This window comes from Chrysemys picta, chromosome 10 (assembly GCF_011386835.1).
Source record: "Chrysemys picta bellii isolate R12L10 chromosome 10, ASM1138683v2, whole genome shotgun sequence".
NCBI lineage: Eukaryota > Metazoa > Chordata > Testudines > Emydidae > Chrysemys > Chrysemys picta.
This window is the reverse complement of record NC_088800.1, coordinates 86,649,104-86,674,558: the sequence shown is the minus strand read 5'-3', so window position 1 is coordinate 86,674,558 and position 25,455 is coordinate 86,649,104. Positions and strand designations below refer to the sequence as shown.

General features: G+C 53.5%; 1 protein-coding gene across 2 annotated transcripts; it reads left to right on the top strand.

Moving 5' to 3' along the window:
• The first annotated feature begins 1,272 nt into the window (after positions 1–1,272).
• ERN2 (endoplasmic reticulum to nucleus signaling 2) lies at positions 1,273–25,194 on the top strand. 2 transcript variants are annotated; one of them, XM_008164862.4, is made up of 22 exons: positions 1,273–1,662; positions 6,114–6,231; positions 6,652–6,685; positions 7,960–8,032; positions 8,384–8,456; positions 8,865–8,987; positions 9,441–9,542; positions 10,233–10,494; positions 10,867–10,945; positions 11,060–11,210; positions 12,033–12,154; positions 12,417–12,593; positions 13,092–13,311; positions 13,716–13,806; positions 14,571–14,760; positions 15,682–15,781; positions 16,080–16,279; positions 18,133–18,280; positions 19,083–19,210; positions 21,021–21,144; positions 21,536–21,603; positions 21,693–25,194. In XM_008164862.4, the coding sequence occupies exons 1-22, from the start codon at positions 1,582–1,584 to the stop codon at positions 21,912–21,914; spliced, it is 2,886 nt and encodes a 961-aa protein (XP_008163084.2). In that variant the 5' UTR covers positions 1,273–1,581; the 3' UTR covers positions 21,915–25,194. The 2 variants fall into 2 exon arrangements, with proteins under 2 accessions (XP_008163084.2, XP_023958128.2); XM_024102360.3 differs by having other exon boundaries at positions 1,449–1,662; positions 13,722–13,806.
• The last annotated feature ends 261 nt before the right edge of the window (positions 25,195–25,455 follow it).

Here is a 25,455-nt window from a genome sequence, read left to right as displayed (position 1 = left end):
ACTTGATGCCTATTTGCATTGGTGCATTCATCAGCCATGCATGTGAATTTTTTGAATGTGGTGAGAGAGTTCTTCACTTTTTCAACTGTTGAGTCTTTCACTGTTGCACCACATGCTTCTAGCCAGTCAGTTGAGTTTCTTGCAGAAAGATAGTGAGCACTTGCTGGTCTTGTTCAGAACCAGTGTTCAGCTTCAGGATGAACAAGTGCCAATGCCCTTAACATTGGCCTCCAGTTTGTAGTGTGTGGTATCTCTTGCTTAAATAGAAAGTATGATGCCACAGCCATGTTTATTCGTATGAACTGTGTTGTGTCCTCAACATTCTTAACAGCCTCATTAACACTCACTGGTGTTGTCCTTGGTCAATAAGAATAAAAAATGTCATTATTCCATGAATTCAAGTGATTTGTAACCCAACCCCAGACAAAATCTATCACTTGGGCAATGCAGCTCTGTTTGCTGGATACCTAGGTAGATTAGGTATAAACATACGTATAATCTGGTCCTAAAACCTTTCCCCCCAACCCATCATAGAATACCAGGGTTAGAAGGGACCTCAGGAGGTATCTAGTCCAACCCCCTGCCCAAAGCAGGACCAATCCCCAGACAGATTTTTGCCCCAGATCCCTAAGTGGCCCCCTCAAGGATTGAATTTACAACCCTGGGTTTAGCAGGCCAAGGCTCAAACCACTGAGCGCTCCCTCCCCTACAAGCTGTCAGAGAGAGCTCATTTGAAATTATTAGGTTGGCCAACATCCCTAAAATGAAGACACTAACATTGTCATAAAAAACAACAGCTCTATGAGGCAGCTAGTCTATGTACTTTTCAAATCTCTTGTAGTTTTTCAGATACACATTTTATCCTACACTGTATATGCTTTTAAAGTATTTTTAAATGTATTAATGTTTCAATTTCAATTCAAATTTCCAACCAATCACTAAATTGGCAACACCGCACGTAACTAGTTCACAAAAGGGGTGGGGGGTGTTGGGGAAATTCAGGGGGGTGTAGGGAATTCCCTGCCCCAGGAGGAGCGTGGGGAAGCCGCCTGGGCCCATAGAGCTGAGGGGTCCCTGCCCCTCTCCCTGCAGCTCCAGGGGCTGGGACAGTTGGGGGGCACCCATGGGTGCTGCCGCCGCCACCCCCCGCACCCATGGGTGCTGCCTCGCCCTGCCCGCGGCTGGGCGCTCCTGCCATGCGGGGCCGGCGGGGCTGACGTGGTGGCGGGGCAGGAAACCCGCATCCTGGTTCCGCCAGGCCAGCGGTGAATCATTAACCCGCCGGCGGCCGGGGCTGAGGGCGCGGGGCCCGGCGGTGCCAGCGGCCTGAGCCTCCCGCCTGCCCGCGGGACCCCCACGCGACCCCGGCGGCTGGGGCTGGCGCAGGCCGCTGCCCACCCGGGCGGCCCAGGGGCGGCGCCGCTCGGCGGCCGGGCCCAGATCCGCCCCCCGGACGGTGGCAGCCGGAGCCCGCGGAGCGCCCGGGCGGGATGCGGGGCGGCCGGCGGCGCTAGCGGCCTCGGGGCATGGGGCCGGCGAGCAGCATGTCAGCCCCTGCCCCCGCCGAGCTCGGCCACCACGATGGGCGGCGGGAGAGCCGGGCCGGCCCTGCCCGGGCGGCTCCTGCTGGGGCTCTGGGCACTGGCGGCTCACCTGGCGCAGGTAAAGGCCGCCCCCGCCGGGGGGCTGTCGTCAGTGTGTGGGGGGCGGGCTCGGGGGTCACCCCCAGCAGGCAAGAGGGCCTGTCAGTGCGGGGGGCTCTGGGGTCACCCCCAGCAGGCGGGGGGGCCTGTCAGTGCGGGGGGCTCTGGGGTCACCCCCAGCAGGCGGGGGGGGGCTGTCAGTGCGGGGGGCTCTGGGGTCACCCCCAGCAGGTGGGGGGCCTGTCAGTATGTGTGGGGCAGGCTCAGGGGTCACCCCCAGCAGGTGAGGGGGCCTGTCAGTGTGTGGGGGGCGGGCTCGGGGGTCACCCCCAGCAGGTGGGGGGGCTGTCAGTGCGGGGAGCTCGGGGGTCACCCCTAGCAGGCAGGGGGCCCTGTCAGTGTGTGTGGGGCAGGCTCGGGGGTCACCCCTAGCAGGTGGGGGCCCTGTCAGTGTGTGGGGGGCAGGCTCTGGGGTCACCCCCAGCAGGTGGGGGGGGCTGTCAGTGCGGGCGGCTCTGGGGTCACCCCCAGCAGGCGGGGGGGTCTGGGAGAGCTCAGGGGTCACCCCCAGCAGGAGGGGGAGCCTGTCAGTGTGGGGGGCTCTGGGGTCACCTCCACCAGGAGGGGGTGTGTCAGTGTGAGGAGTCCGGGAGGGGGAAGCTTCAGGATAAAGCTACTCTGCACTCAGGGGCAGCTCACCCAGCTTCCAGTGGTAAACCTGACTGGGGGCACAGTGGCCAGAGTACAAATTGTCCCCAGGTAGTTTTGACAAACACCTTTTGTTCATGACTCTTTACTGCCAGGGGCAGGCTGAAGAGAGCTTGCCCCCTCCATAGTTCTGTTCGGGTATGTCTACACTGCAATGACATGGGCCAGTGGCAAGTGTTTTATTGCAGTGTAGATGTACCCCTAGAGTCTGGAGAGATGTGTCCAGGTGTTGCCTTCACTCCTCCTATTCCCTGAGAAGCTGTAGTTCAGCTGCAGCAATGTCTGTAAGGTAAAGTCTATTACAGATAAATCTCCAGGGCTCTGGTAGAAACCTCCAGCCCTTTGACATCCGAGGGTAAATAGGCACCTGAATAAAATCTGGTTTAGTAACAATGGGCAGTCTAGCCTTTCAGTGCATGGTATAAGATTGGCCAGAACATCTCCCAGTCATGCATGGCAGCCTGAGAATTGCTGGATGTAAAGAGACCCACCCTATTTAACAATGAAACGAACAGGCTTAGCAGCTCCTGGGATTGACAGGCTGGTTGGATGATTCTGCAGGTGTATGAACCTTGTCTCTAAGACTTGTGCAGGCGCTTGGGGCTGTGTGCTGGGGTTGGGCAGCTCCTTAGTTTGGGCATCCTTCACAGAAGAGAAGAGAAGGGCTTTGGAGGAGATGTCAGAAACTCCAGTGTGCCTAGGGAGGGAAAGGAAGAAAGGGGCAGAGAATGTTATAGTGACTGATGCCTGCTCAGGGGCCTTTGTGAAATGAGTTTGGTGACAGCCCAGTTTCCATCAGTCAGGTGGCTTCACCACAAAAGCCACCATCTCCATTAGCCCTCTTTGTGCTCTCATCTGCAGTCTCAGCAGGGACCAAGGACTGAACAGTCCATGAAGACTGACCACTGCCTGCTGGCACCTACAGCATAGGGGTGGGTGGAGGCCTATTGTTGAGGTACAGTGAGGGGGAGCCTGCCCTGTTTCTGCCTGCGCTTAACTTGTCCTGTTGATAAAGTGAGAGCTGCCGAGCCAGCACTAAATGTACTTCAGGTTAACCAAGAAGGAATGATAGAAGTGGGGGAGAGAGAGAGATGGCTGGCAGGGGAGTGAGCACGGAAGCATCTCTGCTAGGTGGGTTGGATGAAAGTAATCAATGGGGACAGGAGGGAGAGAACCAGTGGGTTGACCGAATGGCTTTTGAACTGTGCTGGGTGATAATGGCTTTTGTTTATGTAGTTACAGCTGAGTGAGTTTCAGCAAACAATGGCCCAAGTCCCTCTCTGGTTGGTGCCCCCATTGATAGCCTGCACAGCTGTCCTCACAGAGCCTACTGGAGGCTGTTGGCTAGTTCCTGCTCTTGTTCTCTTCACCCTGCCCAGGGTTGGATTTTCTTTTCAGTCTGGGTTTCTCTGCCCTGTCTGGGCTATACTCTGGCATCTAGTTGTATTTAGCAGACCCTAGGGAGTGAGAGGTGGGAGCTGGGCCACCCAGTGACAGCACCCAGAATCCAAGGCAGATACATGGCCCAGTGAGCCCTCTGGGCTGGTGAGCCACTAGAGAAAAGACTACCTACTTCGTCACCACCAGTGTAATCTCCTGGCAATGCCCAAGAGCCAAGCAGAGGTCACCCCTTTTCCTTTTTCCTGTAATGCGGTGCTAAGCGCAGCTAGTCAACGGAGGCCGTGAGGATGGCAGAATGGCTTATTTACTGGAGCCTGAACGGGAACTGGAAGCAGTGTGGTCTGGTGCTCTGAGCAGGTGGGCTGATTAGCAGGAATTCAAATCCTAATTCTGATTCCTGAGCAGCAGGAAAGAGCAGGTGGTTCCCTCCTCAGCCTAGAGTGCCTGCTGCCCTTCCCCACCATGCCCTAGTGCTGTTTGCTCAGCCTCCGTCCTGTTTGCTGATGGGTGTGGCTGGCTTGTGTTGGGAAGGTGCAGGGTGTGAGCTGGCATCGGCAGTGCAAGGAATGCACACAGAGCATTGTTTCTGTGGGGGATTTGAAGTTACCATCTCAACGTCAGGGTCAGTAAAATCCATGGCATTAAAGTCCTGAGCCAGTATCACTGGCATTTCTGGCAGGAAAAGCCGCCCAGCCAGTTTGCTTCTGGGAGAAGCCAGTATTTGGGTGAGCTTGTGTCACCCTTTAGCAAAGCGTCCAGGAAATGTGATTTAGGAAACAGCCACTCCGTTCTATAGCTCATCCCCACCTGGAGCATGCTGGTGTGGATTGCTGGTTGTCCCCATGTTAAATTATGTTCTGTTCAGAAGGGCAGAAAACAGGGGTCTGTTAGGGTTCAAACTACTGTGTGTGTGGTTTTTTTTTTTTAGTATTATTTGTAGTGTGAGTACCTAGAAAGCATTTTGCAAATTCAGCAGGCAGTCTGCAGGAACCACTTCACCCACTGCTGAAACTCAGCCACCTCTGGGGTAGATCATGACAGCTATTGACATAGCGCAACAAAGCCACACACGGTTGAGGATAGGAAATCGAGAGGAATCCCATATCCAGATGCAACTGCAGGGGGAATTTTGGGAAGTGAAATGTAAATATCCAAACTGGAATTTGGCTTAAAAAATCCGGGTCTACATCCTGACTCTTGGGGAAACTACAAGATTTCTAATACATTCAGATTAAGGAAGTAAGGGAGAGGGCATTTTGTGTTTGATTCTTGTGTGCTAGATAACTATGTAAACACACCAAGCTCTATTGATAGGTATTTTCAACAAATCTAAATAAATAGTGGACAGAGTCAGGACTCCTAGGCTCGGTTCCCAGCTCTGGAACGGCAGGGTAGGCCGGCTCCTAGGCTCGGTTCCCAGCTCTGGAACGGCAGGGTAGGCCGGCTCCTAGGCTCGGTTCCCAGCTCTGGAACGGCAGGGTAGGCCGGCTCCTAGGCTCGGTTCCCAGCTCTGGAACGGCAGGGTAGGCCGGCTCCTAGGCTCGGTTCCCAGCTCTGGAACGGCAGGGTAGGCTGGCTGTTAGAGCAGGGGACTGGAAGACAGGAGCTTTTGCTTCTGCTGCTGGCAGTACCACTTGCTGTTAAATAATCCGTTCCTCCAGCAGCACAACGCCTTGTCACACTGCGATGGGGCTACTGGGGACATGTTGTCTGCTGCTGGCCTGTCTTCCCAGCACAGGAAGGACTAATGCTACACCCAGAGTCTGTTCAGACCTTGTCTTCAGGACACAGTTTATTCATCAAATGTGACACTCGCAAAGTAACACAAACCTGTTCCCCTGACCAAAGCAGGCTGCAGGGGGCCCCTTGCATCTCTTGCCCTGCGGTCAGGCCTGCTTCCTGCAGCTCCCTTTTCAAATGAGCTCTTTCAGCCCTGACCCCTTCCAGCGGGGTCTGATCATCCCCTCTGTTCTTCAAAGGGCTCTGTCTCCAAACAGGGCTGGCTAGCCCCAAGACCCTGGTCAGTAAAGAGGCAGACACCCTGTCACAAGGCAACACAGACTCAGTAGGGAGAACACCCTATATAGCACCAATTCCTGTATTTGGGGTTTCTTTCCATGTCTCCCTCCCAAGGGGTGACCCATCCTGACTCTGCTTCAGTTATGAGACTTGATGGGATTACAGTACAAGGTGGTATCAATTTAGGGGGGAACCCTCCTCCCCCCATTTCTTGATCCATTGGGCACTTTCTCAGTGACACAGTGGAGTGGTGTACCGGGGGATGCAGTTGTCATGCCCATTAAATTGATCTTGTTGTCCTGGTCAGGCACTGTATTATCTTTGCCACGTTTCTGCCCTCAGTGTCTCGCTGGCAGCGCAGTGACTGTCCCAGAAACACTGCTGTTTGTGTCCACCCTTGATGGGAACCTTCACGCTGTGAGTAAGAAGACAGGCGACATCAAGTGGACCCTGAAGGATGGTGAGCAATGACTCTGGAGGGTGTTTATATGGGGGTCAGGTCCCCTGGGATTGCCATTGCCTGTGGGGGTACCCCATCCCCGAGACTCTCCTCCTGGCTGAGAAGGGCTGGAGACCCTCCCTCCTGTTCAGATCCTGCCAGTGCTGCTCTGAGCAGGGGACACTGGTGAATGACACCTTGTGCATATCCCAGTCCCAGGGGTCTTGCTGTTTTAAGGGGAGTACGTGCACCACTGGGCAGCTTCACACAAGCAGCTGTGGCTGCTTGGGGCTCCCCGCTGGGTCTGAAATGCAAATAGGTAAATGATCTGAGCTTGTAACCATGTGATTGCAAAGGCTGCTGTGAATGCTGCCACGTGGCCCCTTCTGGCAGGGACATTAGAGGAGGCAACTGACGTGTCTCTTTCACTCTCTCTTTCAGATCCCATTCTTCAGGTGCCTGTTTATGTGGCAGAGTAAGTATCATCTCCCCTCCCCTCCCCAGGGTGTCCTTTGCAATAAACAGGTTTCAGAGGGGTAGCCCTGTTAGTCTGTATCAGCAAAAACAATGAGGAGTCCTTGTGGCACCTTAGAGACTAAAAGATTCATTTGAGCATAAGCTTTCGTGGGCTAGAACCCACTTGGAAAACATATACCCAAATAAATTTTAGTCTCTAAGGTGCCACAAAGACTCCTCGTTGTCTTTGCAATAAAGCTTCCCACTTCTCATCCTCCCAGGCCTTTGAAGTCACTGACTAAGGAGTCCTCGCTGCTCCCCAGGGAGGTGCAAAATGAGGAAATGGAGGCTCCGAGAGGTTGAGCAGCCTGCCCAACGCCAGGGCTTTTTCTTAGTCTTTCCCCCTTTACTAGCACTGGTGCCACTTTGCCATGCAAGCTCTGTCGTAGACAAGGTCCGGCAGCTGTGTCATCGAACCTTGCTCACAACTGCGCTAAACAACATGCTGGCAGCCCCTGAGCCCTGTCTAAACTTGTGCTTCTACCAGTGGGAGCAACAGTAGTAAACTTACTGAGAGACCCTAATGCAGCCAAAGCCTATGTGAGTGCAAAGGCAGGCATTTGCTGGGCAGATTCTCTGCAGGGTCTCCAGAAACTTGCCATCAAAGCCAGAGCTCGCCTCCTCTGGAAGGGGGTGTTTATCTGAGGGGCCTTTGTTAATGGATCACTCACTGGCTCTCTAGTACTGGTCTGGGCTGCTTGTGTCTCTGAGGGCATCTCCCAAGCTGATATTCCAGGCTTCATTCACTCTTAGTTATGATTCCTTGTTGACTTTCCTCCCCAGGGAACCCTGAACTGCTACAAATACCAGCAATGTAGGACTCTCTTCCCCCACTGCTGAATGTGCAGCCACCTCCAGGGTGGACACGGCAGCTGTCTAACAGCGCACAGTAACACACCACACAAGTTTAGGATGAGAAATGAGGAAAAATTCTGCATCCATTTGAAACTGCAGGGGGAATTCATGGAGGCAAATAGAATGACTCCAGCTGGGATGTGCCGGGACATCAGAATGGGGTAGATGTGGAGTGACTGTGTAGGAATTGGCGTATTGGACAGACCAATAGTTCATCTGGTTTGGTATCCAGGAGATCCACCGGAAGGCATACCTGCCCCCCGTAGCGAACAATCATGGAATAGCCAGCGGAGGGGGATCCTTGCCCTATCCCCTGTGCGTAGCTGACTTGTGTCCTGAAGCAGGACATGGCTGGCATTTTGTTCTCCTTCCTTTCAGACCGGCATTTCTCCCAGACCCCAATGATGGCAGCCTGTACATCCTGGGAGGCAAAAACAAAGAAGGCCTGATGGTCAGTACCTGGGGCTACAGAGTGCTCCCTCCATCCTTCCTGGCAGTGGAGCATGGAAACAGGGCAGGAGATGGCAGCTCTGCTGGAAGGTGCAAGGGCCTCATGATCTTCCCGCTAACCCCCGCCACCTTAGGAATGGCCTCTGGGAGAGACAGCAAAGCCATGTGGGTCTCCTCCCTGTCTGCTTTGGCTGGTCGGCCTCACCCAGGAATACTCCTGCGGCTGACTGGCTTGTCTTTGTGCATCGCAGGAGGAGGACCCCCTTCTTGGGGGATGGACCATGGTGCATGTGGCTGTCTCCCCTGGCTCTTTGTCACTCACAGGCCGCTGCACTGTCTCTGTTTGTTACAGAAACTCCCATTCACCATCCCAGAGCTGGTCCAGTCCTCACCATGTCGCAGTTCGGATGGCGTCCTCTACACAGGTATGAGCAACCCCCTCCTGTGGGAGAGAGGAGGGGCTTTCTCCAGTGCATAAGGCAGCCGCTCCCTTCTCCAGACTGCCATGGAGATGATTCTGGGACAGCCTGGCACTGCAGGGGTTTAAATTAGTGGGGTGCAGATCTGTGTGCTGGAGCCATAGCGAGCTCCCTTTTGGAGCCAAGCCAGAGTTAGGCGAGATCTGAATTTGAGTATGAACATGCCAACCCCTCTGGGACGGGGGAACTCGCTGGAGGGGGGTGGGGTGATTCTGTGTGGGAGCATTGGCCTGAGGGGAAGACGGGTTGATGTTGCATGGGAGAGGGCCTAAGGACCCTGGAGAAGCAGTGGCTTCTGAAAGAGGGGTACCAGGCACATGGGAGATTGAGAGAGAGGCATTTCTGACTTTCCAGGGAAGAAAGAGGACACATGGTTCGTCGTGGACCCCAAGTCGGGAGAGAAGCAGACGACGCTGTCGACAGAGGCCTGGGATGGCCTGTGTCCCTCGACTCCTCTCCTCTACATTGGCCGCACCCGTAAGCCAAGCCCCCTTTCTGCTGGTTGCAGGCGCAGAGCCATAAGGCTGAAGGGCCGTTCCCTGTGTCGAGTCAGGCTGCCATCCATCCTTACTGTTGGAGGAAGTTCCCGGTTCTGCTGTGCTGGAGTGAAAGGCCCTGCTTTCCCATTACAAATGGGGAGTGGTTACCCAATGAAAAGGGACAATCCCTATAGCTCTTCTGATGCTCCTTGACCTCCTGGCAGGGCTTCTCCGGGGGAGGCTCTCCTCTGCTTTCCTGACTATGTAGTATTATTAGTTCAATGTTGCCTAGCAGCATTGTGGGGTGGTTCCCTTCTGAAGTAGTTAGCAGAATGGTCAGCATCCCGTTCCTGTTCCTCTCGCCCATCCCTTTGGAAGGCCCCTCATTCTGGGTAGAATAGCCGCCTGAGTTCCAGCACCGTGATTGTAGCTGTTACTGTCTGATCCCCAGAATATGTCATCACCATGTACGACACCAAGTCCCGGGAGCTGCGGTGGAATGCCACCTACCACGACTACTCAGCAGAGCTCTACGACGAGGCCTACGATTACAGTGAGTCCCTGGGCAGATCCTGTTCTCAGCTGCAAGTGAGGCAGTCCCAGCTTTCCAAAGGGAGAATGGCCCCCCTCGCCTCCATGGTTATTCGCTCCTGTCAGCTTTGCTTGCGCACGGAGCCTTGAAGCAATGCTGTCCCTGCATGGGAGGCTCTCCATTTCCAGAAGGATTGATCTGAAATCAGTGCTGCCTCGGGGAGCCGTTTCCCCCCACAATAGCATGCGGGAGGGCAGGGGGCAGGGAGTGTGTGGGCAGCCTTCAGGACTAGAGCTTGCCTGACTGGAGAGAGTGGGATGCTGCGACAGGACGTGTCTGTCACAGGTGCTGTGCCAGCTGATCAGTGCCCCAAGCTGTGTGCAGCTCTCCTGGGCTGGGGGAGAGTCACTGACACTTCTGAAGGGCAGACTAAAGAGCACACGTGTCTTGGAAGACCTCCCTGCTCCCAGCCCCTGTGGATCCGGGGGATGCTGGGGCTATAGGATCCTTCTAAGCTGCCTTTGGTTTGGATTGAGGGGCTTTGCTCCTTGTGGTGACCCAGCAAATGGTGCATGCACCAGTAGCATCAGTGGACAGCATTCCCAACCTGTGTGTAACTGGGGAGACTAAAGAGTCTGTGAGAAGGGGTGTGGGGGAGATAACCTTCCCCGGGAAATGCTGTGGGACTAGCTGCCTTGTGTCTCTGGCTAGAGATGGCTCACTTTGCGTCGAGTGGGGACGGCCTGGTAGTGACTGTGGACAAGGAGAGCGGTGATGTCCTGTGGATGCAGAACTACGGCTCCCCTGTGGTGGGGCTGTACATGTGGCACCAAGACAGTCTGCGCCGGGTCCCCCACCTCAACGTGGCCATGGAGACGTTGCGCTACCTGACCTTCCACTCACAGGACATCCGCCTCATCAAGTGGAACTACCAGTCCATGAAGGACTTCTCCACCACCAAGACCCAGCTGCTGTAGGTGTTTCAGGGGCCTTCCAGGTCAGGGCAGGAGGGTAGCAGCGTGCTGGGGGCTGCACCTTGGTACCTACGGGTGGGGATGAGGGTGGCAACGCACTGAGGAGCGCTCTGGAGATGGAGTCGATGCTCTCTTGGGTGAGAGGACAGTGGCTCTCCAGGAACATGCTAGGGCTGGAATTTAAGTTAAGGTAGATCAAATGCTTTCCTGCCCCTCTCCACCTTGGAAGGAACTGGCTGTGTCTCAGAACCAGGGGTGTAGCTGGGGGTCCCCCCAAGGCTGTTTCATTGGGAGGTCTCACTGCATTTATGTTGCTCAGTTTGTCCCATGCGGTGGCAAAGGCTGGGATTGATGCTGTCTCTGCACCACAGGCCGACGCTCTACGTAGGGAAGCATGCAGCCAGCTTCTACGCCCTGACCTCCTTGGTCCATGAGAGCGTGGCACTTGTGGTAAGTGTCCCATATCTCCGCCTGCCCCTTACGTGCCCTTGACTGGCAAGGCGAGTGGGTGTGAGTACCACGTCTGCCCTGCCTGGTACTTACAGATCTGTCTGACTCCTCCAGCCCCAGGGGATCACGCTGGCCAGGATCGATGGCCCCACCACGGATGATGTGACAGTGAGAGAGTCCGGCGAGTGTGAGATCACACCAAGCACAGATGTCAAGTATCCGCAGGGCAGCATGAGCTCCCTGCACAACGAGTGGCTGCTCATAGGTGAGGGCTCCAGGGCACGGCAGGGCATTCCCTGTCCCGTTGCTCCTGGAGCCTGTCCCAGGAAGGGGGAGCAGGTTTGGGGGTATTCTTTACTGTGGCAGAGTAACCTGCTTTGCATGGTACTTTAAATAAAACCTGTGCTGTGATCTGCACCCGCAAGACCCTGCAATGACTTAGGGCTGGGATTCCCTTTCCTGGGAGCTAGCGTCACTGCATCCCTGGCTCCTTGCCGGGAACCGCTTCCTGTGCAGGCATGGGGGGCAGAGTCTCACCAAAGTGAGGCTCACCAATGTGCATGCAAGTGAATGAATCGCTGCACCCGATTTGCGTGCGCAGAGATCGTGCCTGGGGAATAGCCGTTGCAAACAGGTGCATGTGCTCGCCCCAATACTGTGTGCACAGTCGTGATGTCAAGTGAACAGGTCTGCAGCAGCATGTTTGAAAATTTGGCCCATGTTGTGAAGCAGCAGCAGTGTAACTGCAAGCGGTCACACCCGGCACGTGGGGTCAGGCCCTTGGGCTGAGGAGTTTCTAAAGTGGTCACTGCCTAAGCTGCCACTGAAGGAGGTCTTGTGTGGGCCACTCCTCCTCCATGGTCTGAGGACATGGCCCTCCAGGGGTCCTTGCCCACTCCCAGGGATTGAGCCAACAGGATGTTGCTCTGATTCCCTTCATGCGTGAGGCCCAGATGTTTCCCATCCTGGCAGACACCCCCATGCTGTGTGTCTGGCTGGGGCCTTGCTGGGCTCAGATTGGAGCTGTGAGCAGGTAAGCAGACTGAGGTGTGACTGTGCTCAGGTGAGCGCTTTCTCCGTCCCGCAGGGCACCACGAGCTGCCTCCTGTGGTCCATACCACAATGTTAAGAGCCTTTCCAGAGACCCTGAGGAAGACTACAGAAGCCATCATCCCGAAGACCTCCCCTCCCAAGACTCTGTTTGATGACGTGAGTGGTGTGACTGTCTGAGGGGCTGCCCAAAGGTCTGTGGCACATGGGGGGCACCCAAAGGGGCAAGGAGAGATGTCTCGTGTGCTAAGCAAGCTGGTGTATCCTGGCATGTGGGGTTTACCAGGGGGAGCGAGGAATTGGAGGCATGCTCCATGTGCATTCCTGCATGGGGGGGGTAGCTGTGGGGGATGGAGTCTAGAGCACAGATTGTCTGGGGGTCCCCATTGGTGTAACCCGTTACCCTGGCTCTGTGTTGCAGTTTCTGACCCCGAACGGCATGGAGGATCAGGCCAGCACGGGCAGTGATGGGCGGTACCATTGGGATTCCACCCAGGCAGAGCAAATGGAAATCTACCCGGAATCAGGCAGCTGGGACCTTGTGGTCACTGCAGTGCTACTGGGCGGGGTCGTTCTGCTCCTGAGCTTCGGTCTCAGGGTGAGTGAGTGTTTCTTCTCTCTGCGGTGCCCCTCGCTGGCAGCTGCAGGAACTGATTGGGCAGCAGTCCCCCTGGTTTGGGGGCTAGAAGTTCCCTCTGGTCGCTGCTTGCCCTATTCCTTGGTACACAGTGTCCTGGTTAGCATGGCCATACAGGGTGCTGTGCCGTTCCTGTCACCAGCCCTCCCCATGCTGCCCCAGAGGAATCGGCAGCCATCAATTAACCCTGCAGGCCTCTCCAGGGTCATATTAAGTACACATTTCTGCTGGTTCAAGGGCCCGGGAAAGAAAAGCTCAGTTTTCCCATCACTGCACAGAGCCCACCCCCACTGGAGCTGTTTGACCCCAGGAGGGGGTTTACCGGTTTCCTTCACTGTCATGGGGGAGGGAGAATTGTCGCGTTGCTGCGTTCAGGGTGGTAATGCTGCCTCGGAAGCTTCATCTGCATCACCTGCTTTTCCAAGAAACTGAGACATCCCCATGCTGTTTGTGCCCCAGAAACTGCTGGAGCAGCCACTGCAGCTCTGGCCGCAGCAGGGACTGCTTTCCCCAGGCCAGGTCTCTGGGGAGAGTCTTCCCCCAAGCTCTGAGGAATCGCTGAGTGGGAGCCAGCGAACATCTTCGCAGCTGTCACGGAGCTCAGGCCCATCCTCCTCACAGAAGGACCTGCCCAACGGAATGGCCGACCAGGATCTGGCTGTGTCTGGAGCTGCTGAAGGTCTGTGCTGGAGGGCAATGGGGAGGTGCCTTCTGTCCTGTGGTCCAGCTTGTGGGAGGCAGGTTGCCCATGTCCCCTTCCCCAGAGTGCAGAGGGGGCCACGTTAGGAGGGAAAAGCCAAGGCTCGGAGGCAGAACTAGGTTCTAGAGCTCCGGTCAGGATGACGTTTTTCCCCAAGCCGTTCCAGAGCGGGGCATTCAGGAGAGACGGTGCCATCCGCAGTAGGACCAGGGGGTGCAGAGAGGCAGAGGGGAAGGCTCTAACATCAGTGGGGAGACAGAGGAGGCTGGTGCTGGACAAGCACAGGGAAGAGGAAGGAAAGTAGAGATGGGGCCTGAGAGAGGCAGGTGGACAGTGAGTGAGGGGATGGTGAGTGATGTTAATCCGATCTGCACTCTCTGCAGATGCAGAGCCCGATGTGACTGTAGTTGGGAAGGTTTCCTTTAACCCCAAGGAAGTGCTGGGCCATGGAGCCAGGGGAACCTTTGTATTCAGGTGAGTAGTCCCCGTCCCCACCCCAGAATGCCCTGCTTTTTGCTAATGCCATGTCTGGTTTGGAGGAGCCACGACTGTTTCCTCCCTGGAGCTGGGAGCCATGGCAGTAACTTTGAAGGACCTTACAGGTGGATCTGTCTGGCTCTGGGGCCATCTGGTAATGGGGTATCGAGGTTTCCTGTCTCACCCACCCAGGTCAAATCAGATGGTTCCTGTTGGACTGGAATTCAGTGGCCTTTGTAGAAAACAAAGCTGGCCGCTACCAGCCCTGCCCCCCTCACACTTGGCACAGCAGGCCCCCCAGCTGGCAGTCGCAGCCAAGGACTGAGCTCCCCTCTTGGCTGGCGTCTAGACACACTGGAGGAAGCCTGCGCTGCACTGTGCCGCCCTGCCCATGCGGTGTCTGCTCTGGTGCACAGAAAGGCTCCGTTGCTTGGTCTGCCTGACGCCGAGCAGAATCCCCTGGGCTGTAGCTATAGCACCTTTCCCCAGGACTGAACTCGCTCTGAAGGCCGGGGGGACTTTATTTCTCTGAGAAAAGGCTCAACCAAATCTGGTCCTTCCCGGTGGCTGCAGAGATTTCAGCCGAGGCCCAGTTGCCCTCGTGTTCGTGGTGCGTCTCCTGATGTCCCACTGGGGAGCCCTCGGGGACTAGTTCCTGGGCTAGGCCAGAACCTGGGTGGATCTCTTTGAGAGTCTCTTGTGTGTCTGGGCTGGCTGGCCTGTGGGCAGGGTGTGATGGTGGCTCTCTCTCCTGATCCCAGGGGGCAGTTTGATGGCCGGAATGTGGCTGTTAAGCGCCTTCTGCCTGAGTGCTTTCACCTCATCGACCGGGAGGTCCAACTGCTCCGGGAGTCGGACGAGCACCCCAATGTCGTGCGCTACTTCTGTACGGAGAAGGACAAGCAGTTCCATTACATTGCCATTGAGCTCTGCTCTGCCACGCTGCAGGAGGTGAGCCAGCGGGCTGGTGCTGCAAGGAGGCTGTTAGCTCTGTGTTTGCGATGCAGTCCAGGTCGAGGGGTCCTCATGGAACTATTTCATCGCTTGTTTGTCATCGGCTACTAATGGCCCAGCCTGCCATATTGTCACAGGAGGTAGCATGTTCTAAAGTGTGGGGATGGGACCCAGGAATTCCTAACTTCCTGTGTGGCTTAGGGCAGGTCGTTCCACCTCTTTACACCTGTTCCCACACCTGCAGAACAAGAGAGAACCGATAATGCTTGCGTTGCTCACGCCGGGGGAGTTGCAAGGCACCCCGAAGATATAAATGTATACGTTAGGCAACCATCTTCATTCACCTGCTTATTCGATCCCCTTGGCACTAGGTGGCAGTGCAGCTAGTGCTTCATCAGGCTTCCTGTGCACACGGGACAGCTAATGGGGCATGCTCCTGTCCCCTTCTGTAAGGCCTGCAGTGAAGTGTGGTGCTGCTGCTGCTGCTGCTTCCGTCTGCTGTATGAACCGAGAGGTTCTGCCAGGGGAATGCAAACCTCAGACTCGAGGTTTAAATAAATGTAAATTAATGGAGATATCCCATCTCCTAGAACTGGAAGGGACCTTGAAAGGTCATCAAGTCCAGCCCCCTGCCTTCACTAGCAGGACCAAGTACTGATTTTGCCCCAGCTCCCTAAGTGGCCCCCTCAAGGATTGAACTCACAAGCCTGGGTTTAGCAGGCCAATGCTCAAACCACTGAGCTATCCCTCCCCCAAGGACCAAAAGCTTGGTCCTTTTCTTCTACATCCCAGGATTTAAGCTGGGAAAAGATGTGGTTTATGGTTGCAGAAGAAAAAGTCCTTATAAATCTCTGACTCTGGTAAATGCAGACCTGGGTGAACTTCCTCTTTGGTTTTTTTCTCATGTGGTGGTGTTAGTATGTGGAAAGCCCCAGCTTTGATCGTCGGAACCTGGATCCAGTGTCTCTGCTGTATCAGACCACATCAGGCCTGGCACACCTGCACTCCTTGAACATAGGTAAGGGAGCTCTTGCCCCCAGCTTTGGTTGGGATGCCTGTTGCCTTAGAGCAATAGGTTCAGTTCTGGTGAATTGTCTGTGGAAGGGAAATTCTCCAGCCCAAAATCCTGGTGCAGGACTTGAACCCACAGCCTTCAGTTTCAGAGGCAGGACTGCTGCTCGCTGACCCACGCTGTGCGGTGGCATTGGTGGCATGCAGGTTATTCCCTGGTGACGCTCTAGCCCCACCCCAGCCCTCCAGCTGCACAGCCTCTTCTGCAGGTAACTCCAGCTCACTTTGGACGATGTTTCTTTCAGTTCATCGTGACCTGAAACCCTGCAACATCCTCATCTCTGTCCCAAACAGCCACGGGCAGATCCGGGCTGTCATCTCCGACTTCGGCCTGTGCAAGAAGCTGCAGGGGGGACGGCACAGCTTCAGCCTCCGCTCTGGAATCCCAGGCACTGAGGGCTGGATCGCACCGGAGGTGCTGCGAGAGAACCCACAGGAGAACCCCGTGAGTGTGCTGTTGCCGTGTCCTCTCAGCCCTGCTTGCTGAGCTCAGTTTCTGTCCTTGCCGCTTCCTCCCCTGCACCTGCAGAGGGGTGTTCATTCTGCCCACGTCTAAGGCTCCAACTCTCTGCTTTGCTGCAAGGCAGCGACCGTGCTGGGCATCTGGGAGCGAGGGAGGGAGGCAGCTGCCCTCAGAGCTGGTGCCTCAATCACTGCTAGAGAATCAAATAGTTTGGCATTAAGGATTTGGAAGTCCTTGTGTTGGCCCCCATGCTACTGGTCTGTGTGGGTGTCTCTGGGGGCTGGAAGCAGGTTTCCTAAAACCCTGCACCTGTTCTTAACTTAAAAATCCCCACAAAGGTCACAAATGGCACCCTGGGGCCCAGCTCCCATTTGAGCATTTGAAAATCTCCTCTCAGTATTTCTACTGCAGTGTCAGCCAAAGGCTCCAGCCAGGATCAGGTTCCCATTGCGCTAGGGGCTGCACGGACACAGAGAAAGGGACAGTCCCTGCTCCAAAGAGCTTCCAGAGAGAACTGTTTGCATACATCCAGGAGTTCTGTTAAACTCCCTTCTGTAACGATGCGGTTCTGGCGGGACCCAACGGAGAGGACCAATTGCTTAAAACAGGGCAGTTACAGCCCAAGACTGGGGTTTTTCCACCTCAAAGGCAAACCAAACCAGCCAGCCAAAGAGGACTTTGGTCTCACCCCACTGGCTAACCACACGTCACATAAGCAATTCTTAGACACTCCAGTTTCCCAGTATCACCACCAGTGCCACTCGTTATGGGGACAAATGGTTATGAAAACCAATACCCCAGTAAAAGAAAAAAGGTTCTCCTGATCCCAAAGGACCAAGCCCCAGACCCAGGTCAATATACAAATCAGATCTTACCCACAAATCACACTGTTGCCAATCCTTTAGAGTCTAAAATCTAAAGGTTTATTCATAAAAGGAAAAAGATAGAGATGAGAGCTAGAATTGATTAAATGGAATCAATTACATACAGTAATGGCAAAGTTCTTGGTTCAGTCTTGTACCAATGATAGAATAAACTGCAGGTTCAAATCAAGTCTCTGGAATACATCCCCAGCTGGGATGGGGCATCAGTCCTTTGTTTAGAGCTTCAGTTTGTAGCAAAGTCCCTCCAGAGGTAAGAAGCAGGATTGAAGACAAGATGGAGATGAGGCATCAGCCTTTTATAGTCTTTTCCAGGTGCAAAAACACCTCTTTGTTCTTACTGTGGAAAATTACAGCAAAATGGAGTTTGGAGTCACATGGGCAAGTTCCTGCATACTTTGCTGAGTTACCAGTATCTGCCTTCTCTCAATGGGTCAATTGTATAGCTGATGGTCCTTAATGGGCCACCAAGCAGGCTAGGCAGAGCTAACATCAACTTGTCTGGGATATCTCCCAGAAGCATAGCCTAAGTTTGAAATACAGACAGTATAGAGCCAATATTCATAACTTCAACTACAAAATTGCTACACACATATAGACAGCATAATCATAACCAGCAAACCATAACCTTGTCTTAGACACCCCATTTGACCCCCTTTATACAAGATTTGGTGCCACTACAGGACTTTAGTTGCAACCATGTTCTATATGGTCCCAGTTCAAATCAATAACGTGACACCTTTCTGCAGAGAAAAGTCTGGTCCCAGCAGGCAGCTCGCGCCTATCAGGAGAGAGACCACTAGGTGGTCATTCTTGGAGCTCAAACTAAGCGGTTGCCTGGCTAAATCTTTAGCCAATCAAGTGTTCGCGTTCAGAAATAGAGACAAGGGGGAAGTTCAAAGGCCCTCCCCCACCAACGCTGAGCGCTCCCATGGCCCTGGTTGTGTTTTGCAGACGTGTGCGGTGGATATCTTCTCAGCCGGCTGCGTGTTTTACTACGTGGTGTCAGGTGGGGAGCACCCCTTCGGGGACAGCTTACGGCGACAGGCTAATATATTGTTGGGCACTTACCACCTGGCATGGCTGTTGGAAGACACTCATGGTAAGGACCCTTCTCTGAGGCTGTCTGAACATTTATAGAGCTCCCAGTCCTGTAGAATCTGGGTGCTGCAGAACCGCTCTGGCCCGGCTCCTCTGCAGCACCTTCCATCGGAGGCTCTCAGATCGCTTTGCAGATGTTGATTTATTCTAGCCTCGCTAGCCCGGGCGAGGAAGGCAGGCAGGTCAGTACTGCTAACCCTGTTTTACAGCTAGGGAACCTGAGGCACAGAGAGATGAAATGACCTGCCTGAGGTCACCCAGGAAATCATGACAGAGCCTGGTTTCCTGATTCTGTCTCATGCTGCAGCCACAGGACCAGCATTTTAGATGCCCAGAGGACAGAGACTGCATGTCCGCAGCAGCAGCTCTAGAACCCTAGAACAATGGGAGAGGCCTGTTCGGTCGTGTCTAGTCCATTCCCTAATGGCCAGCAGTGTAATCTCTGGCGCTGTAGCTAGTTGAGTTGTAAATGTCTCAAGCAGCGGGGTTCCTCCTTGGCAGATGACTCCACAGCCTACTAGATCTCACTAGTATTTCCAGCGACTTGTCTGAAATATTCCTTTGCCCCATAGCTTGCCTATGGGGAGGCATCGGTGAGTCTGGTGTATAGAAGGAGCCAGACATATTTTGTTTTATTTCGTGGTCTCGCAATGATCTGGGATTCAGATCAGATCACGGAGAGAGTTAGTAACCTGAGTTGAGCTGTGACTTGTAGTGAAAGCTCTGAGCTCAAGGTGTGGATGGCTCCCTTCAACCCTAAGGGTGTTAGTAACCTGCTCTCTGCTTTCACTCTCACATCCAAGACAACGTTGTTGCAAGGGAATTGATTTCAGTGATGATCAGCAACGAGCCCCAGGAGCGCCCATCGGCCCCGCAGGTCCTCATGCATCCCTTCTTCTGGAGTCGGGAGAAGCAGCTGCAGTTCTTCCAGGTGAGACCCCTCTGGTTGAGCAGGGTGGATCCCAGTCCTTCTGTCCCCATTTCCAAATTCAGCAATGAAAGCTCTATTCTGTGACATCAGAAAACAAGCTGTTTGGTGCTTTTCCTGAAGCCCGGGATTCTCAGCTAGTCCCAGCTGGTTTGGTGCTCTGTGGTTATAAAATCCACCCCCTGCAATGACTGCCTTTTTGTGAGCAGGGCTCCTTCTGTTCCAGGATTCTTTAGCTGTGGGCTCCATTCCATGCAGCAGATTCTGAACTTTCATTTAAGACAAGCAACCAACACTATTTCTAGACCTTTTGGTTACAAAGATCTTGAAAATACGATCAGAGCATAACCAACACAGTGCTGTCTTCCTGAGTCTACAGCGAGCCTGAAACAAAAGCTCTGAGAGGTGTGAACTGTCCCCTTGAGCTCAATGAAGTATTGGCTCTGAAACCTAAAGATGACAGTTTATTTCGCTGCTGATCAATTTTTCAGAAACATCCAGTGTCAAAGTCAGACTCAGGACTCACAATTTGTCAGACCACTCAGTTTATTAGCAAAAGCTCTCTGCTAATACACCCAGAAAACGTGAGCCCCATACAAGGTGAAATTAACAAGCTTACAAAGGGAGCAGAACTGATAAGTTTACCTGGGGCTAGACACATATCTCATGTCCTTATTAACTCTCAACAATCTCCTGTTAATGTCCCACTATCAGCTTAAGTGAACCCATTGTTTAATACCTTAATGTTCCTCTTCCTGACAACTTTATCTCAACATTCCTCATTCCTGCTTAAAGGAACATACAGCATTTCTTTAATTCATTCCACTTCTACAATATAATTCATTCTACTTTCACACCAGCTAATATGATGATCCCACAGCACCAAACTGCTCCCTGTGCCAAAAGCCCCAGCTGTCCCCTAGCCAGTTGTCAAATCTCCAGCATCCCACCTTCATTGTCAGCACAGAACTCCGCAGCACTCTGAAAACTGGCAACGTGGAGAGGATCAAATAGATTGAATTGAATGCAAAAATAAACAACACAGACTGCGGTGCTGATTGGATCATGCACTTGTGTGTTTATAGCAGTAAAACACACACACACCTTAAAGACTAACAGATTTATTTGGGCATAAGCTTTCGTGAGTAAAAACCTCACTTCTTCGGATGCATCCGAAGAAGTGAGGTTTTTACTCACGAAAGCTTATGCCCAAATAAATCTGTTAGTCTTTAAGGTGCCACCAGACTCTTTGTTGTTTTTGTAGATACAGACTAACACGGCTACCCCCTGATACTTGACACACACACCTTTTAAGTTAAATGAATTCAGGGTCCTTGCCATAGATTGTAGGTCCAGCTGTCTGCAGAGCGCAGGGGGCGTTAATTGTGAGCCATTGACTTTCATGCAAGGAGAGTGAAAAGCTTTCTCTCAGGTTTGGGGGCAGTGACCCTGTGGAGGGAAGTGCCTTGGCGTGGAGCCATCTCTCCTCTAGAAAAAACAGTTTCAAATACCTCATCTCACCGTGATGGAGGCTGGGGTCTGTCAGGGGTCAGGTTTCTGCTAGACCTCATTGCAGCCAACTGTGGGGGACCTTTCCCAGAATCCTCCGGGTCCTAGCCGATAGGCCTTGCCTTCGGTTCCAGTCTCTCCTGTAGGTGGACCATGCTGCTAAGTTCCGTTGTCACCCAGTGTTGAGCAGAACTAGCCCTACGTCCCCTTAGTGTCCATACGCCTTTGGAAAATGTCAGCACTGGTACAAAGTGAGTACAAAGTGAGGTTTCCATTGACCACCTCACCCCTCTCTGGATTTCAGGACGTCAGCGACCGTATTGAGAAGGAACCTGCCGAGGGACCCATTCTTACTGCCTTGGAGTCCGGGGGGCGCTCGGTCGTGAAATTGAATTGGAGAGCTCACATCTCTGTCCCGCTGCAGACAGGTAAAGGCTCAGGTGTCAGGCTCACCACTTGGCAGTAACCTCACAGAGCCGTTTCACGCTGAGCCATGTGGAGTGTTTGCATGGAGCTTTCCAGTGCTTGTGTCGTGCGCTCATGTAATGACAGCTGTCACTTCCTGGCAGCTGGAAATCAAATGACCAGCACTGAAACCCATGGACCCAGAAGGGATGATGAATCCAACTAGCCCTTCCACTCGACAGGGCTTTGTTCTGCCCAGTCTTAAATGCCCCAAGCAGATCTCCCTCGGGAGACGGTCCCACAGCCCCGTGCATCCCCCCAGTGGAAAATATTTCCCGCTCTGATGCCCTGTTAGCAAATTACCGCAGAGGCCCAACATTGCTGATGCTTATTTGGGTCTCTTGCTGTTTCCAGACTTGAGGAAGTTCCGAACATACAAGGGCAGTTCAGTACGTGACCTTCTGCGGGCCATGAGGAACAAGGTACTGTCACCCCCCAGCAGCGTGAGGTCCAGCGTGCCCCGTGCAGTGACCCCAGGTAATCGTGTTTAATCTCACTGTTTCCCATGTAGAAGCATCACTACCACGAGCTGCCAACAGACGTCCAGGAGACTCTTGGGGCTGTTCCTGATGAGTTTGTTCAGTACTTTACTTCTCGCTTCCCCCAGTTGCTGCTTCACACACACAGAGCCATGCAGATCTGTGCCACAGAGAGGCTCTTCCACCCCTATTATCATCAGCAGCCAGGAGACCTTGGAGATGAGTGGAGAAGCCACACCTGGGAGAGAACTTAGAGTGAAGGCCTATGCTGCTAAGGTTGCTCTCTGGTGAATCCTGCTGGAACAGGGATCCCAGCAGGTGGGGCTCAGACAACATGTGCCTCAATTTTATCTTTTTTTTAATGCAGAGATTTCTGCAGGATTTTATCCTGCCGACTAAGTTGCCAAGACCTAGCACAGCTTCACAACCCCGCCAACCACCCTAAACTGGTTCTGGAGCTCCACCTTCCCTGGAGAGCAGCTGGATGGCATCTCCAGACACTCCCTGGCACTAGCACTCTGGGGATGTCACTGCCTACCTTTCCAGGGAGAGGCCTGTGGTGGGAACCCAAGGGAGTTTTCTCAGCAGTTCGTCTCTCTGGGGCTACTCCTTCAATCGCATAGAATCATAGAATATCAGGGTTGGACGGGACCTCAGGAGATCATCTAGTCCAATCCCCTGCTCAAAGCAGGACCAATCCCCAGACAGAATTTTTTACCCCAGTTTCCTAAATGCCCCCCCTCAAGGATTGAACTCACAACCCTGGGTTTAGCAGGCCAGTGCTCAAACCACTGAGCTATCCCTCCCCACAATGCCTCGTGTGGGGAAACAGAGAGACTCTGGAGGTGGGGTGGAAGGGAGTGAGCTCTCTCGGGAATGTCTTTTAAACGAAAACGGCATTGGCCATGGTATTTACAGGACATTACTGTAGCTCTTCCCCGTGCTGAGCAGCTGCAGTCCAGGGCAGAACCAGGACTTGTCAATGGTTCTGTAGCCAGTCCGACAGGTCCTCTTGCTTCTGCTCTTCACACGTGTGCTGATGGGGCAGGTGGGTCCCACGGTAGTTAGTTGATCTCAATGAGCTTGCAGTTCCACTGGGCTCCTCTCCAGTCCCCTGAATCCTCTGGGCTAGAACCCTTCCCCTTCACAGGCGCCTCTTAAACTGCCTAGAGTCTAAGCGGTGTCTTGGCTTGAAGATCCCAACCCTAACACCTCCGTTTGTTGGCTCAGCCAGAGACTGGCCCGAATGTCCTGTGTCCATCCTGCTCATTCTCTGCTGCTATTGATCCTGAATCATTTCAGAGAACGAAAACTCTCTCCCAGGGAGGTGACCCATCCAGAGGAATCTGAGCAGATTGTAGAGCATTGTGGGAAATGGGTTTGTCAACGGGGCCAGGGCCACCGAGGGCAGCAGCTAGGGACATGTATAGAACAGTTGCTTTCTGCTTCATGGACCGTCACCTGTTTGACCCAGGCTGGAGTGTCCCAGCTAGATAACAGCACGCAGTGTGGGCTTGAAGCAGACAGGGAAGCACACCCAGGGTGCCGCCAATTCTCTCAACCATGGCGTGTGCCTGGCCCTGACGGAGGCCCGGTCACTAAGTGCAAAGCTGTAAATCCAGACTGGGCTGGTGTGACTCCCGAGCAAAGCCATCCCTGGAGAGGTAGGTATGTGCATGCGCACACACGCCTGTAGACACGGGCTCTCTTTTTTCTTGGGAATCTGAATGGGTTTTAGCCAAACGTAAATGTTTGGTTTAAGCTCCATCACGAGACATTTCAGCTAAGAGGATAATTGGAGCGGGGAGGGGGGGGGGGATTAGAATGGAAGAGACTTCTCCTATAGGGCTGTAGTGTGGCAATCATCACACCATCAGCTGCATCGAGATGCTTTACCATTTTTAATTGAAAATGTTTTCGCCTATTTATATTTTGCTTCCAAGACACTGTCTTTCCCGTGCCAGCCCTTAAGCATCAGAGTGGGAAACAGCAAGGTCCTCTGTTGCCTGTATGCATCTGCTAGGGCAGAGGCTGATGCAACAAACTTCTCTCATTGATTCCTTTCTGTGCTGATCTATTGGAAACTGGGGTCTGTCTGATTGTCTGTTTAAAACTTCAATGTGAATGGCAGGACTGATGTGGTCTTGACACTGGATATAGTCTTATGCCCTAGCTGGACAACATACCCGCCTGGCATTTGTGCTGGGTTTTTTGTCCACGATCTACAGAAGATGTAGGCCACCGGCAGTGCTGAAATGAGAGGTTTCTCTCTCTCTCACTGTGGCCCTTCCCCACTGTTTTAGGGGCCAGTAGATGTCACTGGGGCTGGATCGAGTGGATTTGTAGAAGCTCAGCTTACAGGATGTAACCTCAGGGCCTGGGTGCAGGAGCACCTCCTGTTGCCTCTTTTCTGCCCCACCTGGCCCATTAAAGGAGTGGGGTTGCCCAGCTCTGGAGGCAGGTAGGAGAGGATCCCAACAGAATCTCAATGATGAAGTCCCTGTGTCTCTGGTGAGTCAAACACTTTCTCCGTTCTCAGTCTGCAGCAGCCCATGTTCATCACAGCTCACAGGCTTGAAGGTCTCAGATGGATGCCAGATGTCACATCTCTGGAACCCCAAGTGATTGTTTCCCGTTTGATGGGGGATGCTGTTGTTCAGGAGGAGCCCTTTGTATAGAGGGGGGCCTCCTCATCCATGCAGAGAGCCCGTCCCTTGGAGTGTAAGGTGTACCTGGCCTCCCCCACTCCCAGGGCCTCCAGGATTCTGGAGAAATGGCCACCGCTTCCACATTCTTTTGTGGCTGCTCTGGCTCTAGCATCTTGGCAGCGTCTGAGCTGGAATCTCTTCACCGCGGAGGCAGAATCTGACCCCCGTGCCCAAGAGAACATGGAGGTGGAGGTAGCATTTCCTGTTTTTCCTTCTCCTGGGACCCAGTCAGTGAGCAGGTCTGGCCTGCCTGGAGGCAGAATTCTCTGCAGGCCTGGGGTCTCAAGTGATGAATTACAAACTAGATGTTTCTAACTCCTTCTCAAGGGCCTGGGTCAAGAAATGGGGGAGGAGAGATTACTGGAGCCTTCCCACTAACAAGGCATGTTCCAGTCCAGCAAGGACAGAAAAATACCCCTTCAGCAGAGGTGGGACGTGGGCATCCTCAAGGTCTGACCTTCTATCCCCAGAGCCTGGGAGCAGGGTTTCACTCTGCTGGGACGCAGCCCTGGCCAGACTTCAACCCACATACCGTTTCCACTGATCCCAACTGGAGCCAGTGTGGGAGCCTATAGATAACTCATGCCACTGTTGCTGCTGGGTCTGGGGGCTCTATGCCTGAATGTCTCCTGCTAGCTCTGCTCCCCTGGGCAGTGCTCTCCTCTCTAGGGGCGTGGGTTTTGTATGTTTTGATTTCGCTTTGTATGTGGGTGTTGGGGGGGTGTTCCTTTGGTGACAATCAGTTTGTACTTGTGTATATTCAGAACATTTTATATGGCAGAGAATATTTTATACAAAATGTTGTAAATAAAAAATTGTTTTGAAAGTTTGGACTTGTTAAAATGGGAAAGAAACTCAGCACGGAGTGCTGTCTGAAAGCCCTGCTTAGGAGCTGTCTGAAAGCCCTGCTTAGGAGCTGTATCTCCAAAGGAAAGGGACAGGGACAGGTAGTGAGGCCCCAAAATGTACATGTTCAGCCCTGCCAGAGTTGAGTCCTTTTGGATCCTCAGTGACCCACACAACACTGCTCAGACCTAAATTACAGAACTGCCTTCTAAGAGATCTGGGTTCAAACCAGGTAGCTATT

Excerpts from the sequence above, each read along its gene's own strand:
- ERN2 (XM_008164862.4), top strand. The coding sequence starts at position 1,582 with ATGGGCGGCGGGAGAGCCGGGCCGGCCCTGCCCGGGCGGCTCCTGCTG. Across the intron at positions 12,594-13,091 it reads TCCTGAGCTTCGGTCTCAGG|AAACTGCTGGAGCAGCCACT; the intron begins GTGAGTGAGTGT and ends TTTGTGCCCCAG. Across the intron at positions 16,280-18,132 it reads AGAACCCACAGGAGAACCCC|ACGTGTGCGGTGGATATCTT; the intron begins GTGAGTGTGCTG and ends TGTGTTTTGCAG.